This window comes from Procambarus clarkii, chromosome 32, assembly GCF_040958095.1.
Source record: "Procambarus clarkii isolate CNS0578487 chromosome 32, FALCON_Pclarkii_2.0, whole genome shotgun sequence".
Lineage (NCBI taxonomy): Eukaryota > Metazoa > Arthropoda > Malacostraca > Decapoda > Cambaridae > Procambarus > Procambarus clarkii.
Genome location: NC_091181.1, coordinates 27,725,917 through 27,749,610, shown reverse-complemented (window position 1 = coordinate 27,749,610; position 23,694 = coordinate 27,725,917). Strand labels below are relative to the sequence as shown.

General features: G+C 50.0%; 1 protein-coding gene across 1 annotated transcript in view; it reads right to left on the bottom strand.

Moving 5' to 3' along the window:
- The window catches only part of Ehbp1 (Eps15 homology domain containing protein-binding protein 1), a 380,163-nt gene that overhangs the window by 288,481 nt on the left and 67,988 nt on the right, over positions 1-23,694 (bottom strand). Inside the window, exons 3-6 of the mRNA XM_069334860.1 lie at positions 15,737-15,944; positions 11,399-11,577; positions 7,149-7,324; positions 748-892 (exon numbers count right to left, since the gene is read on the bottom strand). Coding sequence (XP_069190961.1) covers positions 748-892; positions 7,149-7,324; positions 11,399-11,577; positions 15,737-15,944 — 708 coding nt within the window. The remainder of the gene's footprint in view (positions 1-747; positions 893-7,148; positions 7,325-11,398; positions 11,578-15,736; positions 15,945-23,694) is intronic.

Below are 23,694 nucleotides of genomic sequence, written 5' to 3'. Positions count from 1 at the left end.
GCCTCCTTTCTATAAATTTCTTTGAATATTGGGATTACACTTGCTTTTTTCAAGGCACCCGGGAGATTTCCTGTCTCAAGAGATTTCCTGTATCGGGATTTCCTGTCGAGATTTCCTGTCTCGGCCGACCGGCTCCCCGGTCGGCCGAGCGGACAGCACGTTGGACTTGTGATCCTGTGGTCCTGGGTTCGATCCCCAGGGGCCGGCGAGAAACAATGGGCAGAGTTTCTTTCACCCTATGCCCCTGTTACCTAGCAGTAAAATAGGTACCTGGATGTTAGTCAGCTGTCACGGGCTGCTTCCTGGGGGTGGAGGCCTGGTCGAGGACCGGGCCGCGGGGACACTAAAAAAAAGCCCCGAAATCATCTCAAGATAACCTCAAGATAACCTGACCCCCACTGATTTTATTACGTCTACTTCCCACAGGATTTTTCATTTCTTCCACCATAGCTACAATGTTATCCAGTATTTTCCCTGGTCTATCATGAGCGCGACCTTGGTCTCCACGCTGGTTCTAATGTAAAGACCGCCTGAAATCTTTCATCGAGTTCTTTGCATACCTCCCTATCATTCTCTGTGAGAACTCCCTCTTGTTTCCTCAATTTGAGTACATGGTCTCTGTCGTTTTTCTCCTTATAAGGCCATAAAACAGCTTTGGTTGTTCCTCAGCTTCTCAATGTCATTTTCAAATTACCTCTCGGCTTCTCTCCTAAATCGGGTGTATTCACTTCTTGTTCTCTTTAATACCTCGCCATTGTTCTCTGCTTCCATTTGTCTGTACTTTTTCTAGGCTTTCTTTTTTGTCCTTTCTGTAGTTTTCCTGCATCGCCCTTTTTACTTTTTTTAACTTTACTTTTTTCATCCACCTCCTTTTTGAGTGGCATGAACTGTTCTGTTACATCAGTATATTTCCCAGCAATGAATTACATCATCTCGGTTGATGTTTTCCCTTTTATTTCTCTTTCCCATTGGATTTCCTGCAGAAAGTCCCCTCAACCTCATGACAACAAAGAAATGAGTGAATTACTGATGAGGCTACAGTACGATTCTGTTTTCAGTGAGCCCTTAAGCACACTGCATATTGAAAACCCCCCCCAAAAAAAGATTTCTTCGTGAACGGGATACCATCATCGTCATATATATCAGATGTCACCCTAATCCCACTGGATTTTGAAGTAGCCACAGACAGTATTCATTTGCACTCTGCACCAGACCATGAGTCCTGGAACGCCTTTCTCACAAGTCAAGCCTGGCCTCGGGCTGGGCTTGGGGAGTAGAAGAACTCTCAGAACCCCTTCAACCAGGTATCAACCAGGTATCCTACTGTAGTCCCCATGTCTGTAATCTCTCTCTCTTGTTCAACGTGTTTCTTTGTGCAACCAGTTCCACTAAGTATTCATGTACGACAATGCAGTGGTCGCTAGCTCCTATCTTGAGGTTATCTTGAGATGATTTCGGGGCGTTAGTGTCCCCGCGGCCCGGTCCTCGACCAGGCCTCCACCCCCAGGAAGCAGCCCGTGACAGCTGACTAACTCCCAGGTACCTATTTACTGCTAGGTAACAGGGGCATTCAGGGTGAAAGAAACTTTGCCCATTTGTTTCCGCCTCGTGCGGGAATCGAACCCGCGCCACAGAATTACGAGTCCTGCGCGCTATCCACCAGGCTACGAGGCTACCTAGAGGCATTTCTTAATCTATTTCCTCAACACCTGCATCATTTTGGGATGACACCAAGTCACGTGTTGCTGGCAGAGCGTCTCCTCTTACTCATGTTGGTTCTGTGACATGTTGTGCTTTAAGAAGTGTTTGTCTGCCATGTCTACCAGTTTTGCTCACCATGTCTCATCACCCCCATGAGGATCCTTATTTATTCCGTCTCATGCATGTTGAAGTCCTCCGTTATTTGGATTTTAGCTCTTGTTTCCCTAGCTGCGGTGGCTACTGTTTCATCACCTTCAGACAATTTTCACTGCATCTGGTGTATTCTTCTCTAGGCCTTCTATTGTTTGCTAGGGGATTATAAATCATTGCTACCACTATATTCACTCTTCCCACTGTTGGTATTCCGAGTGTGTACTTGTACTAGTCGGCTCTCTCTGCTATTTTTAGTTCTTCAAAGTCTCCGTGTAGGTGTAACAGCACATTTCCATTGGGTTGTGGGGAGGGGGGAGGGGGGTTGTGGAGGAGGATGGGATGGTGGGAATGGAGCAAAGGGGAATGGGAATTGGAGGAGAGGGGTATGGGTTGGTGGGAAGGGGGTTGAGAATGACGTGGTGGGGAGGGGGATTGAGTATGGGGTGGTCAGGATCGGGGGGAGGAGGAATGGGGTTAAAGGGGGGGGGCAATGGAGGGGAGAAGTGTGGGGTGGTGGGGATGGAGGAGTGTGGGGTGGTGGGGATGGAGGAGTGTGGGGTGGAGAGAGTGGAGGGGGAAGAGGGAATATAGGTGGCGAGAGCTCACGTCCTGGACGAGAAGGGAGTGAGAGGCGATACATTAGTAAGAGGAGAGAAAGAGAGACGCTTGTTGAGAGGGAGAGCATGGTCAGCCAGGGAAGGGTATGATAAGATAAAGACTGGAAGAGGGGAGGGGGGAGAGGGAACTGTGGGGGGTCAGGGGCCAGGGAGGGGAGAGTAAAGGGAACAAGAGCGCCGACCAGTACATTATAGATAAGAGGGGGGGAGGGGGATGGATGAGCTGTTGTTGTTATAGATTTAGTTACTCTGCACGAAATGTCCATGTAGCACGGGCTATGGTGAGCCCGTAATTGAGTTCGATGGATGAGCTCTAGGATAAACCTAAATACTGTACACGATGCACGAAAGAGGGGGAAGGGAAAGTGAGGGGGGGAGTGAAGGGGGTGAGGGGGGGGAGAGAATGACAAGGGGTAAGGGGTGAGATGAGAAGGACAAGAGGTGAAGGGGGTGACGGAGAAAGGGGGAGGGGGGGGGCGAGAAAGGGGGAGGGGGCCAGAATGGGTGAGGGAGATGCAGCAGCCCGTCCTCCTAATACACCGTCGCTTTTTGACGTATACTTTACCCTAAGGCCAAAAATCGTCGTACTAGAAAATGGCAGCGGCTCGCGGGGTTGACATACTGCCCCGTTTTCTGTTTTGGGTCCTCTGGAAGATAAGAGCCCTTTAGTACGACAGTGAACAGAGGTCAAGTCGAGGGGGAGGGAATGAGAGGGAAGGAATAATTCACAGTGCGCGCCACCATCCAATTTCCTCTCCTTCCCTCTCTTCCTTCACTACTTCCTCTTCCTTCTGTTCCATCATTACTCCTATGGGGGGGTAGAAATAGCCTAAGCTACTCTATCCCTTTGAGATGTATTTATTGCTTATCTCAATAAACATACTTGAACTTGAATTACTCCTATGACATCATTCCTTCTGGTTGATACCTGGTTGATGGGGTTCTGGGAGTTCTCCTACTCCCCAAGCCCGGTCCGAGGCCAGGCTCGACTTGCGAGAGTTTGGTCCATCAGGCTGTTGCTTGGAGCGGCCCGCAGGCCCACATACCCACCACAGCCCGGCTGATCCGGAACTTCTCTTAGAAAACCGTCCAGTTTTCTCTTGAAGATGTCCACGGTTATTCCGGCAATATTTCTTATACTTGCTGGGAGGACGTTGAACAACCGCGGACCTCTGATGTTTATGCAGTGTTCTCTGATTGTGCCTATGCAACCCGTTCTCGCAAATTCGTAAAGTCAATATTGACTTATTAACTACGTGCATAGGTGATATACTAAACATAATAGATACCCCTAAAAAGATTCATAGAAAACACCGACCTTACCTAACCTTGTTAGTATCTTAAGATAAGCATCTTATTGCTTCGTAATTACAATTATTACTTAACCTATACCTATTATAGGTTAGGTAATAATTGTAATTACGAAGCAATAAGATGCTTATCTTAACATACTAACAAGGTTAGGTAAGGTCGGTGTTTTCTATGAATCTTTTTAAGGGTATCTATTATGTTAAGTATGTCACCTATGCACATATTTAATAAGTCAATATTGACTTATTAAATTTGCGAGAACGGGTTGGCCTATGGCACCTCTGCTCTTCACTGGTTCAATCTTGCATTTTCTTCCATATCGTTCACTCCAGTATGTTGTTATTTTACTGTGTAGATTTGGGACCTGACCCTCCAGTATTTTCCATGTGTATATTATTAGGTATCTCTCTCGTCTCCTTTCTAGAGAGTACATTTGGAGGGCTTTGAGACGATCCCAATAATTTAGGTGTTTTATCTCGTCTATGCGTGCCGTATATGTTCTCTGTATTCCCTCTATTTCAGCAATCTCTCCTGCTCTGAAGGGGGAAGTGAGTACTGAGCAGTACTCGAGACGGGACAACACAAGTGACTTGAAGAGTATCTTCTTATCCCTACCACTTCTATCTGTCCCCTCATTCACTCTCCAATGGCAGCCAGCCCATCCCCCTATATTGATAGTACTCCTAGTAAGGACGAGGACTATATAGTACATATCTTGAGATGATTTCGGGGCTTAGCGTCCCCGCGGCCCGGTCCTCGACCAGGCCTCCTTTTAGTTACACACCCCCAGGAAGCAGCCCGTAGCAGCTGTCTAACTCCCAGGTACCTATTTACTGCTAGGTGAACAGGGAAACGCTGACTTATTTGTTGCTGCCTCCGCCGGGGATCGAACCCGGAACCTTAGGACTATGAATCCCGAACGCTGTCATCTTAGTCGTCAGACCCCCAGCGGGCGTACAACACAATTAGAGTAGCAGTCAGTACTATTGAATTTGGACAAACCGGAAAACGATTTTCAACTATTTTTCAGAGAAAGCTAAGCCTAACCTAACCTTCCTAGGCCTAATACACGCTATCTGAGACCTAATACAGTACGTGTGTGTGCTGTATTAGGCCTAGGAATATTTAATTTTTATTTATTTGTTCAGACTTATAAAGTGAATAGTACAAAATTCTACTAATTACTTAGTATGTCAATATTTGTACTATGGTGCACATAGTTACAAAAAGTACTATCTAAACAGGAGGACGGGTTGATGAGACATTATGGCACGTATGGGGGGTCGTGGTGTGTGGGGTCCAGGTGGGTGATGGGGTCCAGGTGGGTGATGGGGTCCAGGTGGGTGATGGGGTCCAGGTGGGTGATGGGGTCCAGGTGGGTGATGGGGTCCAGGCGGGTGATGGGGTCCAGGTGGGTGATGGGGTCCAGGCGGGTGATGGGGTCCAGGCGGGTGATGGGGTCCAGGTGGGTGATGGGGTCCAGGTGGGTGATGGGATCCAGGTGGGTGATGGGGTCCAGATGGGTGATGGGGTCCAGATGGGTGATGGGGTCCAAGTGGGTGATGGGGTCCAGGTGGGTGATGGGGTCCAGGTGGGTGATGGGGTCCAGGTGGGTGATGGAGTCCAGGTGGGTGATGGAGTCCAGGTGGGTGATGGGATCCAAGTGGGTGATGGGGTCCAGATGGGTGATGGGGTCCAGGTGGGTGATGGGGTCCAGGTGGGTGATGGGGTCCAGGTGGGTGATGGGGTCCAGGTGGGTGATGGGGTCCAGGTGGGTGATGGGGTCCAGGTGGGTGATGGGGTCCAGGTGGGTGATGGGGTCCAGGTGGGTGATGGGGTTCAGGTGGGTGATGGAGTCCAGGTGGGTGATGGAGTCCAGCTGGGTGATGGGGTCCAAGTGGGTGATGTGGTCCAGGTGGGTGATGTGGTCCAGGTGGGTGATGGGGTCCAGGTGGGTGATGGGGTCCAGGTGGGTGATGGAGTCCAGGTGGGTGATGAGGTCCAGGTGGGTGATGGGGTCCAGGTGGGTGATGGGGTCGAAGTGGGTGATGGGGTCCAGGTGGGTGATGGGGTCCAGGTGGGTGATGGGGTCCAGGTGGGTGATGGGGTCCAGGTGGGTGATGGGGTCCAGGTGGGTGATGGGGTCCAGGTGGGTGATGGGGTCCAGGTGGGTGATGGGTCCAAGTGGGTGATGGGTCCAAGTGGGTGATGGGTCCAGGTGGGTGATGGGTCCAGGTGGGTGATGGGTCCAGGTGGGTGATGGGTCGAGGTGGGTGATGGGGTCCAGGTGGGTGATGGGGTCCAAGTGGGTGATGGGGTCCAGGTGGGTGATGGGGTCCAGGTGGGTGATGGGGTCCAGGTGGGTGATGGGGTCCAGGTGGGTGATGGGGTCCAAGTGGGTGATGGGGTCCAGGTGGGTGATGGGGTCCAGGTGGGTGATGGGGTCCAGGTGGGTGATGGGGTCCAGGTGGGTGATGGGGTCCAAGTGGGTGATGGGGTCCAGGTGGGTGATGGGGTCCAGGTGGGTGATGGGGTCCAGGTGGGTGATGGGGTCCAAGTGGGTGATGGGGTCCAGGTGGGTGATGGGGTCCAGGTGGGTGATGGGGTCCAGGTGGGTGATGGGGTCCAGGTGGGTGATGGGGTCCAAGTGGGTGATGGGTCCAAGTGGGTGATGGGTCCAGGTGGGTGATGGGTCCAGGTGGGTGATGGGTCGAGGTGGGTGATGGGGTCCAGGTGGGTGATGGGGTCCAAGTGGGTGATGGGGTCCAGGTGGGTGATGGGGTCCAGGTGGGTGATGGGGTCCAGGTGGGTGATGGGGTCCAAGTGGGTGATGGGGTCCAGGTGGGTGATGGGGTCCAGGTGGGTGATGGGGTCCAGGTGGGTGATGGGGTCCAGGTGGGTGATGGGGTCCAAGTGGGTGATGGGGTCCAGGTGGGTGATGGGGTCCAGGTGGGTGATGGGGTCCAGGTGGGTGATGGGGTCCAAGTGGGTGATGGGGTCCAGGTGGGTGATGGGGTCCAGGTGGGTGATGGGTCGAGGTGGGTGATGGGATCCAGGTGGGTGATGGGGTCCAGATGGGTGATGGGGTCCAAGTGGGTGTGAACAGTGCCGTACATATATACAGTCGTGTGCTCCCCACGCTTACAGCAGGTGAGTCCAGAATTTGCCCATTAACAGGTTCAACCAATATGTTTACCCTCGTTTTCAATTCGGTAGTGGAATCCCTAGCGACCCTTTGGAATTTAGTTTGATCAGAGAATGAGGTTTATTTTCTCACTATATTCATCCTTTTTTGGAAGATGACACATGTTGGCGATTCATCACCTCTTCTGACAACTATTTTCTTATTTTCACGAAGGTTCTCACCTTGAGCTTTGAGCCTAAGAGACATAATGGTGCCTCTATAGATACCTCTAATCTTTCCTCCCGCCAGACGCTCTAATTGCAGAGTATCTTCAGCTGTGCTCTTCCTTTGTGTCCCAAGATCGAAAAGGTCGCCCAGCAAGACCTCCAACTCCGCCTTCCAGGCCATCTCGCTTGGTCTGGACATAACGTGACAGTTTATTACCCGATTTAAGAGAGTGACTTGGTCCTCAGCGAGCGTGATTCCTGCGAGATTTAGGAAGCCATCGCCAATATCAACCTATCCTATCCTGTCCTAATTTAACATAACTATGTCAGTAATTCATCTTCTTGATATAATAATGTAAATTGGGATAAACCAATTTGGAAAGAAATACTTGACAATAACGAAAATCACTCTTTTAGGTAAATCGGTCTTTGCATACAATGTCAAGTAACGCGGTTCTGGATATTAGGTACGACATATATTTTAATTAATATATATAGGGGGTACCACATCTGGTTGCATTTGTGAAGACCCTCATCCTTGAAGAGGAGGATATGTAGCATCCTGGGAAGCCTTGTGGGGCACCTACACCTCTGCACCTCACGTCGCTGGAAGACAGAAGATCTCGGGGAGACATGATCACCACATACAAAATTCTCAGGGGAATTGACAGGGTGGACAAGGATGAATTATTTAACACGGGTGGTACACGCACATGGGGACACAGGTGGAAGCTGAGTACCCAAATGAGCCACAGAGACATTAGAAAGAACTTTTTCAGTGTCAGAGTAGTTAGTAAATGGAATGCACTAGTCAGTGATGTGGTGGAGTCTGACTCCATACACAGTTTCAAATGTAGATATAATAGAGCCCAGTAGGCTCAGGAATCTGTACACCTGTTGATTGACGGTTGAGAGGCGGGACCAAAGAGCCAGAGCTCAACCCCCGCAAGCACAATTAGGTGAGAACAAACGCTCACATATTGTCTTCTACAACCCACTATTTATTTGTAACTTATTATTTTATTTTATTTTATTTACAACTTCATTACACAAAATAGGTTATAACATTGGTTATAAAGTTATAACTACTCCCCTCCCCTCCCCTCTTCTTCCTTCACCTACTCCATTTCTCTTTCCCCTCATCTAGTACCTCCTCCCCTTTCATCGTGTCCATGCGCCTCTCAGCCCCTCACAAGGACCATCCACTCTCCTGGGATGTGAATGTCTCTTCAACACAACTGTGCTCAGCAGACTTTTTTACTTGACTGAAGACCCGACGCAGAGTGAAGGAGAGGGGACGCGAGTTGTCTCAAGAGAGGTATTGGTGGCTACCTGTCTACCTTGTGTAGCTTCCGGGGATTAACAGCCCCATGGCCCGGTCTCCGACCAGGCCTCCCAATTGGTCGTCTGGTCAACCAGGCTGTTGGATGTGGCTGCTCGCAGCTTGAGGTATGAATCACAGCCTGGTTGATTAAGTATTCTTTGGAGGTGTTTGTAGAGTTCTCTCTTGAACACTGTGAGAGGCCGGCCAGTTATGCCCCTTATGTGCAGCAGGAGAGCGTTGAACAGTCTCGGGCCCCTAATGTTGACAGTTCTCTCTCAGAGTACCTATTGCACCTCTGCTTTTCAACGGGGGTATTCTGCACATCCTGCCATACCTTCTGGTCTCATGTGGTGTTATCTCTGTGTTCAGATTTGGACCCAGTCCTCTGCACCCCTGGCTCAGGGGTGCAGAGCAGTGTTCCCGGGGAAATGTTCAGGAAAACAATCCTTAGGGTGACCGTGGAGACTTACTGGGAGGAGGTTCTGGAGGTTCCGATGGAGGCTACTTTAGCAAAGTCAGGAAGTGAGAGTTGTTATTGGGTCAAGAGGGACCTGGCTGAGTTTCTGCGTTACACGGGTGAGTTTCTCAAGGATATGGGGGAAAGTTTCTGCAAGCTTCCAAGAGTGGTTCTTCAGTCTGTTCGAGCAGTGGGTTCCCGGGGTTTCTGGGATTACGTCCTGATGGGGCAGTGAGCCAGTTCCTTGGGGCACAGGAGATGGGATCCAAAGGGTTCCTGGGGGTTCCAGAGAGGTTTTGTGGATGCTGCGGACTTGGGTTCCGGGGGTTCTGGGAATGAGTTCTGGGGAAACCGTGTAGAATGTCGAGAAAGGAAGAGCGAGTCCTATTGGACTCCCCAGGAGTCGGAGGAGGCGGGAAAAAGCACAAAAACTTATCCCATCCAACTCTCACAGTTCATCTAAGCGACCTTTGCAATTTGTCGTCTCAGAGGAGTGGCGAGACATAAACGACACTTGACACAAAGTTGCAACAAGGCTCTCACTGTCAAGTACGACCTGGGGTCACGTATAACTGTGGCCGGCAGCCAGGTCAATCTTATAGCAGCAACACGCTTCATGGGTGGGTGGGTGTGTGTGTGTGTGTGTGTGTGTGTGACGCTAATGAACTGAATATTTATCGGGCTTTTGCTTCATTATCCATGCCTGGGTCTCCTGTTATCCCCTCTGCCACTATCTTTTCCAACACACTTTTTCTTTAACAAATCCAAATTTCTGGATTTGTTCCATCCATTTATATTTATTAAAAGTTCACATGTCGTTTGAGGAGCTGTGTCGCTCGACCTCCTCACACTTCCTTCCTTTCTCTTCTTGTTATCTGTCATTCCTAAACATTCTAGTCAACTTTGGTCTCAACTATAACTACTATGTCTCTTCCCATACTTCTTATTCTCGTTTACAGACTAAAAAATTGAGAGAATGAGGGAATAAATCAGAGAGAGAGAGAGAGAGAGAGAGAGAGAGAGAGAGAGAGAGAGAGAGAGAGAGAGAGAGAATATTATGAGCATGTTTTTATGTAAAAAAAACTTGGTTTTTTGTTGATTAACCTCGAGCTGTCAAAACATGAAACAGTTGCTTGTCACCAAGCAACTCACAATGACGAGGGCCCAAGAAAGTAGAGACCTGCTACTCAATCACAGCTCGACCTCTCCCTGAGGCCAAACAACGGTATCTTGATAATCTACCCACCATCTACGCCACATCAATTACAAATCAACAAAATAGTGCACATCACCATGGCATTCACTTGGATCTTCGGGGGGACTGAACTCTAACTTAAGAAATGCAAAGCCATGAACATCCTCCCCAGAGAGGGAGAGAAGCGGCTTTATATTTAGGAATAATACCGTCTTCTTCTTCTTCTTCTTCATAATAATAATAATAATGACCTTATACAATAGGCAATACTTGGGCAAGTTAACGTGATTACATAGTGGATAAAGGAATTGTTTATTAAAAAAGTAAAAGTAATTATATTCAAAAGTAATTAATAGTAATTTAAAATAAAGTAATTGTTGACCTAAGCCACTCGTTACAGGCACAGAGTAAATGATGGTGAACACAAGACGAAATATGACGCGTCTACTAGAGTAGCAGAGACAGGTGGCAGGTACTCCAGTGGCTATCGTACAGACAATGGAGTGTCCTTGCCCCATCATACAGACTATGGAGTGCCCTTGCCCCATCATACAGACAATGGAGTGTCCTTGCCCCATCATACAATGGAGTGTCCTTGCCCCATCATACAGACTATGGAGTGTCCTTGCCCCATCATACAATGGAGTGTCCTTGCCCCATCATACAGACTATGGAGTGCCCTTGCCCCATCATACAGACTATGGAGTGTCCTTGCCCCATCATACAGACTATGGAGTGCCCTTACCCCATCATACAGACAATGGAGTGCCCTTGCCCCATCATACAGACAATGGAGTGCCCTTACCCCATCATACAGACAATGGAGTGCCCTTGCCCCATCATACAGACAATGGAGTGCCCTTACCCCATCATACAGACAATGGAGTGCCCTTGCCCCATCATACAGACAATGGAGTGCCCTTACCCCATCATACAGACTATGGAGTGCCCTTGCCCCATCATACAGACAATGGAGTGCCCTTACCCCATCATACAGACAATGGAGTGCCCTTACCCCATCATACAGACTATGGAGTGCCCTTACCCCATCATACAGAGACTATGGAGGGCCCTTGCCCCATCATACAGAGACTATGGAGGGCCCTTGCCCCATCATACAGACTATGGAGGGCCCTTGCCCCATCATACAGACTATGGAGGGCCCTTGCCCCATCATACAGACTATGGAGGGCCCTTGCCCCATCATACAGACTATGGAGGGCCCTTGCCCCATCATACAGACTATGGAGGGCCCTTGCCCCATCATACAGACTATGGAGGGTACTCACGTGGCTTTGCCCTCGCGAAGAAAGAGGCAGGATAAGGTGAGGTCAAGGGAGGCTGAGATGACCTTCTTGCTGAGGGGTCGTAGCTTGACCTTGACGTCGTGCTGGGCGCTGAACCCTGCATACTGCTTCATGTTGATCAGCGCCGTCGCCACCTGTCGCCGCTTACCCGACGACGACACCTGTGGACACCACAACACTCTTAGTACAGCTGAACCTGACGCTCTCTCTCTCTCTCTCTCTCTCTCTCTCTCTCTCTCTCTCTCTCTCTCTCTCTCTCTCTCTCTCTCTCTCTCACACACACACACACACACACACACACACACAGTTTGGGTGATGGCTGTGTGTACAGCGCTCTAGACTCGAGGACCTAGAGGACCATCCTCCCAGCGAGCATAAGAAATATTGCCGGAACAACCGTGGACATCTTCACGAGAAAACTAGATAGTTTCCTCCAAGGAGTGCCGGACCAACTGGGCTGTGGTGGGTATGTGGGCCTGCGGGCCGCTCCAAGCAACAGCCTGTTGGACCAAACTCTCACAAGTCAAGCCTGGCCTCGGGCCGGGCTTGGGGAGTAGAACAACTCCCAGAACTCCATCAAGCAGGGAGTGGAGAGGGCGGGCTGGTGGCGCTCTGCAGGGCTACTCAGGCGACCAGAAGTGTTTCCTGACCAACCAACAAGCATACCTTAGTCCTGGACATTGTCCACAACTACAGTCATCTCCCAGGGTATACACGTCCAGAAGCTGTGTATACTCCGAGTATACCCCTGGCCGTGTATACCCCTGGCCGTGTACACCCCTGACCGTGTATACCCCTGGCCGAGTATACCCCTGGCCGTGTACACCCTGGCCGTGTATACCCCTGGCCGAGTATATCCCTGGCCTTGTACACCCCTGGCCGTGTATACCCCTGGCCGTGTACACCCCTGACCGTGTATACCCCTGGCCGAGTATACCTCTGGCCGTGTACACCCCTGGCCGTGTATACCCCTGGCCGAGTATACCCCTGGCCGTGTACACCCCTGGCCGTGTATACCCCAGGCCGTGTACACCCCTGGCCGTGTATACCCCTGGCCGAGTATACCCCTGGCCGTGTACACCCCTGGCCGAGTATACCCCTGGCCGAGTATACCCCTGGCCGTGTACACCCCTGGCCGGGTATACCCCTGGCCGAGTATACCCCTGGCCGTGTACACCCCTGACCGGGTATAACCCTGGCCGAGTATACCCCTGGCCGTGTATACCCCTGGCCGTGTATACCCCTGGCCGTGTATACCCCTGGCCGAGTATACCCCTGGCCGAGTATACCCCTGGCCGAGTATACCCCTGGTTGTTGGATTCGTGTATAAACTGTAAAACTTTTCTTTCCAGTATGCAAGTATTTTGAAAAGTTTTAATTATATTACAAATTGTTCTACCATTTTCAGTTTTTACCGACCCATATACATGTTAAAATGTGTGTTTTACGCTATACTGTATTTAATTAGTTTATAAGATGCTATACAGAAACAAAATATAATAATTTCGAGAACAACTTCACCCGTTCATGGACTCACATGTCGGGAGTGTGACCTTTGGGGGAGGGGGACGTCCATATAAGACTAAAGTATATACATACATACACACAGGCTGCTTGTCCCCGACAAAACAAATTATATTGAGGCCTGCTACTGTGAAAACACACAAGGTTGAAATTATAAATGTTAGCCATGAAAAGAGAGAACACTAAATCCAATTTTCTCTCAACGAAAAACGTGCTCGTTTTTTATGTTAGCTGGTAAACTCGTATAGTGTTGACAGCTTCAAAAATTATAATTTGCTTTCAATACTTACATTTATAGGAGGCAAGATAAAATGATCCTAAATTAATATAACTTAATTAAGGTGATAATTGATTTTTGTAATTTTTGAGAACTGTCTAACGTTCATTGTATTTTATAAAAATATATAAATTACACACCCACACGCACGCACACACGCACACACACACACACACACACACACACCCACCCACCCACACACACACCCACCCACCCACCCACCCACACACCCACCCACCCACACACACATGATGCAAAAATTGTAGGGAGGATTAAGACCGAGGAAGATAGCAAGAGACTACAATATGACCTAGACAAACTGAAGGAATAGACTAACAAATGGCTACTAAAGTTCAACCCAAGTAAATGTAAGATAATGAAACCAGGCGAAGGGAACAGGGAGGCCAGACGCAAGGTACCGAAGGGGAAACGAAGTCCACGAAACGGACAGAGAAAGATCTAGTTGATATCACGTCAAACCTGTCTCCTGAACCTGGTTCCACGACGATCGCCACAATGGGGGGTTGCTCTACGACCGATCGCCACAATGGGGGGTTGCTCCACAACCGATCGCCACAATGGGGGGTTGCTCTACGACCGATCGCCACAATGGGGGGTTGCTCTACGACCGATCGCCACAATGGGGGGTTGTTCCACGACCGATCGCCACAATGGGGGGTTGCTCTACGACCGATCGCCACAATGGGGGGTTGCTCTACGACCGATCGCCACAATGGGGGGTTGCTCTACGACCGATCGCCACAATGGGGGGTTGCTCTACGACCGATCGCCACAATGGGGGGTTGCTCTACGACCGATCGCCACAATGGGGGGTTGCTCTACGACCGATCGCCACAATGGGGGGTTGCTCTACGACCGATCGCCACAATGGGGGGTTGTTCCACGACCGATCGCCACAATGGGGGGTTGTTCCACGACCGATCGCCACAATGGGGGGTTGCTCTACGACCGATCGCCACAATGGGGGGTTGCTCTACGACCGATCGCCACAATGGGGGGTTGCTCTACGACCGATCGCCACAATGGGGGGTTGCTCTACGACCGATCGCCACAATGGGGGGTTGTTCCACGACCGATCGCCACAATGGGGGGTTGTTCCACGACATATCACCACAATTGGATTATTCAACGACAAATCACCACAAAGGGTTGTTCCACGACAAATTAAATTTGTTGTATTAAATACATCTTAGATTTGTATTAAATCTGCGATGTAAACCCAGAATGTTTAAGGAATGTGGACTCAAATGGCTTCAGGGGCCCTCCGGAATACGGGGCCCCCCCCCCTGAGGCTCAAGCTTCAATAGTTGTAGATCCGCCCCTGCTCACCACACACTGACCACTACCACTACTGGTACAACTATTATTACAACTACTGACAACTATTACTACAACTACTGGTACAACTATTACTGCAACTACTGGTACAACTATTACTGCAACTAATACTGGTACAACTATTACTGCAACTAATACTGGTACAACTATTGCAACTACTGGTACAACTATTACTGCAACTACTGGTACAACTATTACTACAACCAGTAGTAAACATCCATCAGTCTCAGGAAACTATGGAGTTTCGCTCTGGTTGACGGTCTGGAGTGACCTCTCTAGGGCGCAAAGCCTGGGTAGGTTGATACGGAGAAGCTGTTACCCAAGCAGCAGGTTCCTCCTGCTCCTTGGTACACCTATCCCTACAACTACTGGTACAACCATTACTAGTAAAAGTATTACTTGTGCAGCCACTACTGCGGAAAAGTGCTACTGATACAACCACCACCCTCCCAGTGGAGGCCTGGTCGAGGACCGGGCCGCGGGGACACTAAAAAGCCCCGAAATCATCTCAAGAAGAAGATAACCTCCCAGTGGAGGCCTGGTCGAGGACCGGGCCGCGGGGACACTAAAGCCCCGAAATCATCTCAAGAAGAAGATAACCTCCCAGTGGAGGCCTGGTCGAGGACCGGGCCGCGGGGACACTAAAAAGCCCCGAAATCATCTCAAGAAGAAGATAACCTCCCAGTGGAGGCCTGGTCGAGGACCGGGCCGCGGGGACACTAAAAAGCCCCGAAATCATCTCAAGAAGAAGATAACCTCCCAGTGGAGGCCTGGTCGAGGACCGGGCCGCGGGGACACTAAAAAGCCCCGAAATCATCTCAAGAAGAAGATAACCTCCCAGTGGAGGCCTGGTCGAGGACCGGGCCGCGGGGACACTAAAAAGCCCCGAAATCATCTCAAGAAGAAGATAACCTCCCAGTGGAGGCCTGGTCGAGGACCGGGCCGCGGGGACACTAAAAAGCCCCGAAATCATCTCAAGAAGAAGATAACCTCCCAGTGGAGGCCTGGTCGAGGACCGGGCCGCGGGGACACTAAAAAGCCCCGAAATCATCTCAAGAAGAAGATAACCTCCCAGTGGAGGCCTGGTCGAGGACCGGGCCGCGGGGACACTAAAAAGCCCCGAAATCATCTCAAGAAGAAGATAACCTCCCAGTACTCACGTCCTCGACGACAAAAGTCCACTCCTTGTCCTCGAACTCGTTGGTGCGGTTGTCCCTGAAGAGGGTGACGGTGATGGCGATGTTGGCGGGGACGGCCCACACGCAGAGGCCCTCCAGCGGGTTCCTCATGGAGGGCTCCCAGGACGGCGCCTCCTGCGCCACCCGCCGCGTCCGACGCAGCCACACCACGCTCAGCTGCGTCGGCTGCCTGCCGATACACAAGGACGGGGACAACTATTATTATTATTATTGACAGGTTGAAGTAAGACGGATAAGCTGTTTAGTGCTAGTATAAGTAAAACTGTTTAGTGTTTTCAGGTAACAGTTGTGTGTGTAAACTAAAGTCTTTGAAAATGTAATAAGTTCAACGTCAAGACAATGTTCAACGTCTTTGAAAATGTAATAAGCATTACAAAACGCGTTCAGGAGCCAGACCAAAAATAAAAGAATGAATTTTGGAGAGTTCATTTTTCAAATACCCTCGACAGTGAAGAAAAACGTAATAAATATTGAGAAGATTCGTGTTGGAATTATTATATATATATATATTTACATCTCGTCAATATATACTTGTTTCTGTCTCTCAACACATTCTATATTCAGTTTGTCTGCTTCTTGACATATCTGCCTCCACTCGGCGAATTCACTCATCCCTCACAATGACAAAATTTCATTGACAATACAAAAAGAGCTTATGGAGCAAAACAAACTAGAAGAGTATACCAGGTCAGAGACGAAGAAAACCGGGCTTTCTTACCACAGAAAACTGGGCTCTCTAACCACAGAAAACTGGGCTCCCTCATCACAAAAAACGAACAGAAGAGTTTCAGTAATCCCAGAGGATAACTGGGGCGGCGGTGCGATGGTGCGCGCTCGCTGGTGGCAAGGTAGCCGGTGCTGGCGAAGAATATTAAACAGCTCTTTCCGCTCCAGTTATTGCTATTTAATAGATTACTGTTAACAGCTTCCATGCGTTTTAACAACGTTCGTGACGTATTTACGATGAATCATCGTAAATTTTACCAATGAGGGAAATATGTAGGCTGGGAATAAAGTGGGGTTCAATACCCAACGTCTGCCTGGGTTGAATGAAGATGTGCCTTGAAGATCCCAGACAGTTTGTTGCAGAGTAGTTTTGATAATTTTGAGCAAAGCAGGAGAAAGCATATTATATGTGTGTGTGTGTGTGTGTGTGTGTGTGTGTGTGTGTGTGTGTGTGTGTGTGTGTGTGTGTGTGTGTGTGTGTGTGTGTGTGTGTGTGTAAACACTGGGGCTGAGGGGGTCAAGCGGCCTGGTTTTACACAGTCAACAACGTCAGAGGCTCTGCTATGGCGGTAATTATGAGAAGAAGACTATGTAACGTTCTGCTATGTAATGCTGGAATTTACACCCGGGGTCAGGTACGAGAAGGAATACGCCGCATTTTTCACGTACCTGGAGCATACCTGAAGAGGGTTCTGGGGGTTATTCTACTCCCCGAGCCCGGACTGAGGCCAGGCTCGACAGCAGTTCAACAGGCTGTTGCTTGGAGCGCCCCGCAGGCCCACATATCCACTACAGCCTGGATGGTCCGGCACTTCTTACAAGAACTTATCGAAGTACCTCTTGAATACACAAACAGTTGTTCCAGCAATATTTCTAATGCTTGCTGGGAGGGTGTTGAACAGCTGTGCACCTCTGATGTTCAGACTGTGTTCTCTGATTGAGCCTATGGCACCTCTACTCTTTTCTCCAGTCTTCATTCTGTATTTCCTTCCGTATCTTTCGCTCCAGTATGTTGTTATTCTAATTTGCAAATTTGGGACCTGGCCTTCAAATATCTTCCATATATATATATTATTTGATTCCTTTCTCGTCTCCTTTCCACAGAGTACATTTTGAAAGCTTTGAGACGGTCCCAATAATTTAGATGCTTTATCGTTTCTATGCGTGCCGTACATGTTCTCTGTATTCCCCCTACTTCAGAGATCTCTCCTGCTCTGAAAGGGGAAGCGAGCACTGAGCACCACGACAGACAGCACCAGTAATTTAAATATTATTAGCATTGCTATGGGGTCTTTGGATTTGAACGTTCTCATAATCCATGCAATCATTTTCCTGGCTGCCGCTATATTTGCTCGGTTATGTTCACTAAATGTCAGGTCGTCAGATATCATAATTCCCAGATCCTTTGCATGTTGTTTTTCTGCTATGAGTAGGTCTGATCGTGTCCTGTACCCTGTGTTTCGTTTAAAGTTCCTCGTTTACACCAAACATCAGTACCTGGAACATGTCACCGTTAAACATCATTTTATTTTCAGTTGCCCAATTGAAAACTTTATTAATATCTGCCTTCAGTTTTTTAGTGTCTTCGACAAAGGAAATTTTCATGATGATTTTTGTATCATCTGCAAAGGATGACACGAAGCTGCGTCTCGTATTTTTGTCTATATCCAAGATAAAAATGAGAAATAACTGTGGTGCAAGGACTGTGCCCTGGGGTACAGAGCTTTTCACTGCACTTGGGGCTTTATCTTATTTGATTGACCGTCACTCTCTGCATTCTGTTTGACAGAAAGTTGAAAATCCAACGCCCTACATTCGATATTCGACCAATTCGATAAAAAAAACTATGCATTAGTAAATTGACCAGACCACACACTAGAAGGTGAAGTGACGACGACGTTTCGGTCCGTCCTGGACCATTCTCAAGTCGATTGTCGATGAGAATGGTCCAGGAAGGACCGAAAAGTCGTCGTCCCTTCACCTTCTAGTGTGTGGTCTGGTCAACATACTTTAGCCACGTTATTGTGACTCATCGCCTGCAATGCATTAGTAAACAAATGTAATCGCCGTAACATTAACGTTCTCTATGTATCGGCCTCCAAAGGTTAGGTTAGATTGCTGGGTTTGAACGTTTCTGATTTGCTAAGACATGTGCATTTCTGACGGAGTTGCACATCGAAAAGCCTGATAGGTTATTCAGCGCCATGTGTATGTGATGATATATATGTAGGCGTGAGTGGTGGGCGTGTTGTGTGTGAGTGGTGGGCGTGTTGTGTGCGAGTGGTGGGCGTGTTGTGTGTGTGTGTGTGTGTGTGGTGGGCGTGTTGTGTGCGAGTGGTGGGCGTGTTGTGTGTGTGTGTGGTGGGCGTGTTGTGTGTGTGTGGTGGGCGTGTTGTGTGTGTGTGGTGGGCGTGTTGTGTGTGAGTGGTGGGCGTGTTGTGTGTGTGTGTGGTGGGCGTGTTGTGTGTGTGTGGTGGGCGTGTTGTGTGTGAGTGGTGGGCGTGTTGTGTGTGAGTGGTGGGCGTGTTGTGTGTGTGGTGGGCGTGTTGTGTGTGTGTTGGGCGTGTTGTGTGTGTGTTGGGCGTGTTGTGTGTGTGGTGGGCGTGTTGTGTGTGTGGTGGGCGTGTTGTGTGTGTGGTGGGCGTGTTGTTGTGTGTGGTGGGCGTGTTGTTGTGTGTGGTGGGCGTGTTGTTGTGTGTGGTGGGCGTGTTGTTGTGTGTGGTGGGCGTGTTGTTGTGTGTGGTGGGCGTGTTGTGTGTGTGGTGGGCGTGTTGTGTGTGTGGTGGGCGTGTTGTGTGTGTGGTGGGCGTGTTGTGTGTGTGGTGGGCGTGTTGTGTGTGTGGTGGGCGTGTTGTGTGTGTGGTGGGCGTGTTGTGTGTGTGGTGGGCGTGTTGTGTGTGTGGTGGGCGTGTTGTGTGTGTGGTGGGCGTGTTGTGTGTGTGGTGGGCGTGTTGTGTGTGTGGTGGGCGTGTTGTGTGTGTGGTGGGCGTGTTGTGTGTGTGGTGGGCGTGTTGTGTGTGTGGTGGGCGTGTTGTGTGTGTGGTGGGCGTGTTGTGTGTGTGGTGGGCGTGTGTGTGTGTGTGGTGGGCGTGTGTGTGTGTGTGGTGGGCGTGTGTGTGTGTGTGGTGGGTGTGTGTGTGTGTGTGGTGGGCGTGTGTGTGTGTGTGGTGGGCGTGTGTGTGTGTGTGGTGGGCGTGTGTGTGTGTGTGGTGGGCGTGTTGTGTGTGTGGTGGGCGTGTTGTGTGTGTGGTGGGCGTGTTGTGTGTGGTGGGCGTGTTGTGTGTGGTGGGCGTGTTGTGTGTGGTGGGCGTGTTGTGTGTGGTGGGCGTGTTGTGTGTGGTGGGCGTGTTGTGTGTGGTGGGCGTGTTGTGTGTGGTGGGCGTGTTGTGTGTGGTGGGCGTGTTGTGTGTGGTGGGCGTGTTGTGTGTGGTGGGCGTGTTGTGTGTGGTGGGCGTGTTGTGTGTGGTGGGCGTGTTGTGTGTGGTGGGCGTGTTGTGTGTGGTGGGCGTGTTGTGTGTGGTGGGCGTGTTGTGTGTGGTGGGCGTGTTGTGTGTGGTGGGCGTGTTGTGTGTGGTGCCTCCGAGCCCAGCCTGACCCAGAGGAATGGATGGAATTATCAGGGGAAATCGCCAAGCCAATAGACTATATAGCACTGAGAAGGAATCAGGATAAGGATTTGGGATGGGACGGGGGAAAGGAATGGTGCCCAACCACTTGGACGGTCGGATATTGAACGCCGACCTGCATGAAGCGAGACCGTCCAGCCCAAGTGGTTGGGCGAAGGGGGGTGCCATTGGGGGCCATTCCCCGCTCCCATCACGCTGGCAACTCCCATACCTTCTGTGGTTGAGTGTTCAATAAATCCCTGAACTATATGTTTAACACATCTCTCACCCTGTCCATGGAGGACAGAAGAAAATGTATATATGCTGGTTAGCATTGTAAATGTGTGGCCACGTCTGTGGTAGCAAATAATAATAATAATACAAAACTTCCTCATCGTCCCATCTCAACTGTGTCCTTCAACAGGCCGCCATATTTACTTTTCCCCAAACGTCGTCTTACGTCTTGCCAAAGTAGATTTTATAGGGTCATTGTTTGCACTACTGATGAATATCCCTTTCTTGAGTTCATCTTTTAGTCTACTCTTGAACTTTAATTTCTTAACAGTATTTCTGTACACAAATATTTATCTTCTAACACTTGAATGTTCACAGAAAAGAATAACAAAGGTAACTCCAGGACCTAGAAATCTTCGTTAAGAAGAGATTAAAAAAGCCTGATTTGCATAATCTAGAAAGACAAAGAGTAGGTGGTGACATGTTTGAACATAAGAATATAGGAAGCTGTGGAAGGCTTATTGGTTCAAATGAGACATATTTATATTCATTCAAAATTATTCATATACATGTCTAACTTACGCTTGAAACACTCAATAGCTCTCACGCCTATTATTTTACCCAGTAATTTGTTTCATTAATCAACAACCCTATTTCCAAAGAGCTGGAACCCCATTCAAGGTATGAGCTGCCTGGAGTCAAATAGGAAAGCCTACACAGTTTAGCCCGGCAGAGATAACATCAAGTATAAACGATAACACTGAGCTATCAAGCACGATAACTGGCGATTTAGGAATTGTTGCGGAGAAACACCCACAAACTCATCGATGGTAAGGAGGATCCCCTTACGGGCTATTCATGCCCGTGCCACCTTTTGGGTGGCTTAATCTTCATCAATCGAAGATCCCCAGCGTGACCTGCCTCCCCCCTTAACGTGTCCCTCAGGCAACAACAACACCACTCTTGGATCACACTCAAGGGTGTTGCTCGCCCGGGTGTGCTTCACTGGGATAGTTGTTTAGCGTGGTCTCCGGCAGCCTGTTCGTACTCCATCTTCCCGCAATACCAACAATGATGAATGCGGCGCCGCTCTAACAAATAACCCCAAAACAACTCAAACACTGAAGCTACTGTTCATGGTGAAAGATGAATGACACCCCCCCCCCCTCCCTCTTTCATTGGTAGCCTAGCCAGGAGACGAAGTAAGCGGCATATTGAGGCCCTCGCTGGTGTGGTGAACTGGTGGTAGTGGGTAGGGCGGGGCAGGGGTGGCACTGCGGCACACACTTGTGCCCACCTGGCACTCGCCAAAACAAACCGCCACGTGATGGGTGACGTCAGTGGCACTGGCTCAGTGATGGCACTACGCTGCGAGCGTCTACACACACACACACACACACACACACACACACACACACACACACACACAGGAATGAATTGATAAAATCGATAGGGAAGATTTCCTGAGACCTGGCACTTCAAGAACAAGAGGTCATAGATTTAAACTAGCTAAACACAGATGCCGAAGAAATATAAGAAAATTCACCTTTGCAAATAGAGTGGTAGACGGTTGGAACAAGTTAAGTGAGGTGGTGGTGGAGGCCAAGACCGTCAGTAGTTTCAAAGTGTTATATGACAAAGAGTGCTGGGAAGACGGGACACCACGAGCGTAGCTCTCATCCTGTAACTACACTTAGGTAATTACACTTAGGTAATTACACGCACACACACACACACACACACAGATTCCCTCGGGTTGATGGTGGCTGAGTGGACAGCACTTTAGACTCGTGGAACTAGGGACAGGGGTTTCAATCCACGGCACCGGCGGAAAAACAAATGGGCAGAGTTTCCTTCATCCTGATGCCCCTGTTACCTAGTAATAAATAGGTACTTGGGAGTTAGACAGCTGCTTCGGGCTGCTATGTGTGTATGTGAAAAATAATAGTACACACAGTTGATTGAGTGACAGTTGAAAGGCGGGCCGACAGAGCAGAGCTCAACCCCCGCAAGCACATCTAGGTGAATATACACACACACACACACACACACACACGTGAACCTTTTAGTGACGTAAACTCTAGGAAGCCTCAACTCATTACCCGAAAGCTCAAATAGGTGAGTACACGTGCTGGGTATGTACACACGAGCCGTAGCCAGCGTACGCAGGCACGCAGGCACGCGCGCACGCAGGCAGGCCGTGCCAGTACTCGCCAGCCCACACAAGCACACCGGCAGCAAATGCTGCCTAAAGATGAGTTGGGAGACGGAGCCGACCTCCTGTTAGGCGGAGGGAGGATAGGGAGCCAGGTGGGGAGGGTGGCGGTTGGTGGGGAGGGAGGGTTGTGGGGGGCCAGGTTGTGGGGAGGGTTGTGGGGGGGAGGGTTGTGGGGGGGAGGGTTGTGGGGGGGAGGGTTGTGGGGGGGAGGGTTGTGAGGGGAGGGTTGTGGGGGGAGGGTTGTGAGGGGAGGGTTGTGAGGGGAGGGTTGTGGGGGGAGGGTTGTGGGGGGGAGGGTTGTGGGGGGAGGGTTGTGGGGGGAAGGTTGTGGGGGGAGGGTTGTGGGGGGAGGGTTGTGGGGGGAGGGTTGTGAGGGGAGGGTTGTGGGGGGAGGGTTGTGAGGGGAGGGTTGTGGGGGGAGGGTTGTGAGGGGAGGGTTGTGGGGGGAGGGTTGTGAGGGGAGGGTTGTGGGGGGAGGGTTGTGGGGGGAGGGTTGTGGGGGGAGGGTTGTGGGGGGAGGGTTGTGGGGGGAGGGTTGTGGGGGGAGGGTTGTGGGGGGAGGGTTGGGGTGGCAGGTTGTGGGGAGGGTTGGGGTGGCAGGTTGTGGGGAGGGTTTTAGGAGGAGGGTTGTGGTGGGAAGGGTTTTCGGGGCTAGGTTGTTGGGAGGGTGGAGGCCAGGTGGTGGGGAGAGTGCCAAATGATGGGGAGGGGGGGCATGTAGAGAGTAGGGGGGAGGTGGGGATGCCTCCCTACAGAGCCACCTCAAAATAGACGACCATGACATAACCACACACAGTCTCAGGAATCCTTAGAAGCTCCCGACAAAATCGATTGTTTATGGTAAGGAGAGACCCACGTGGACGACCTGCCAACCCTTCACCAGGCTCTCAACACTAAAAGAACCAAAATTGACACCCCAGCATCCCACGGCCACCAAGAGTACTGTTTACAATTTAATAACGTCAAAACATTTCACAGCGACCCACATAGCCCTATACCACATGAACACCTATAGCCCACATAGCCCTATACCCTATACCAATTAGTATGTCACATATGCACTTATTAAATAAGCCAATATTGACAGTAAGCAAGTGCGAGAACGGGTTGCTATACCACATGAACAGCCTCCCCAC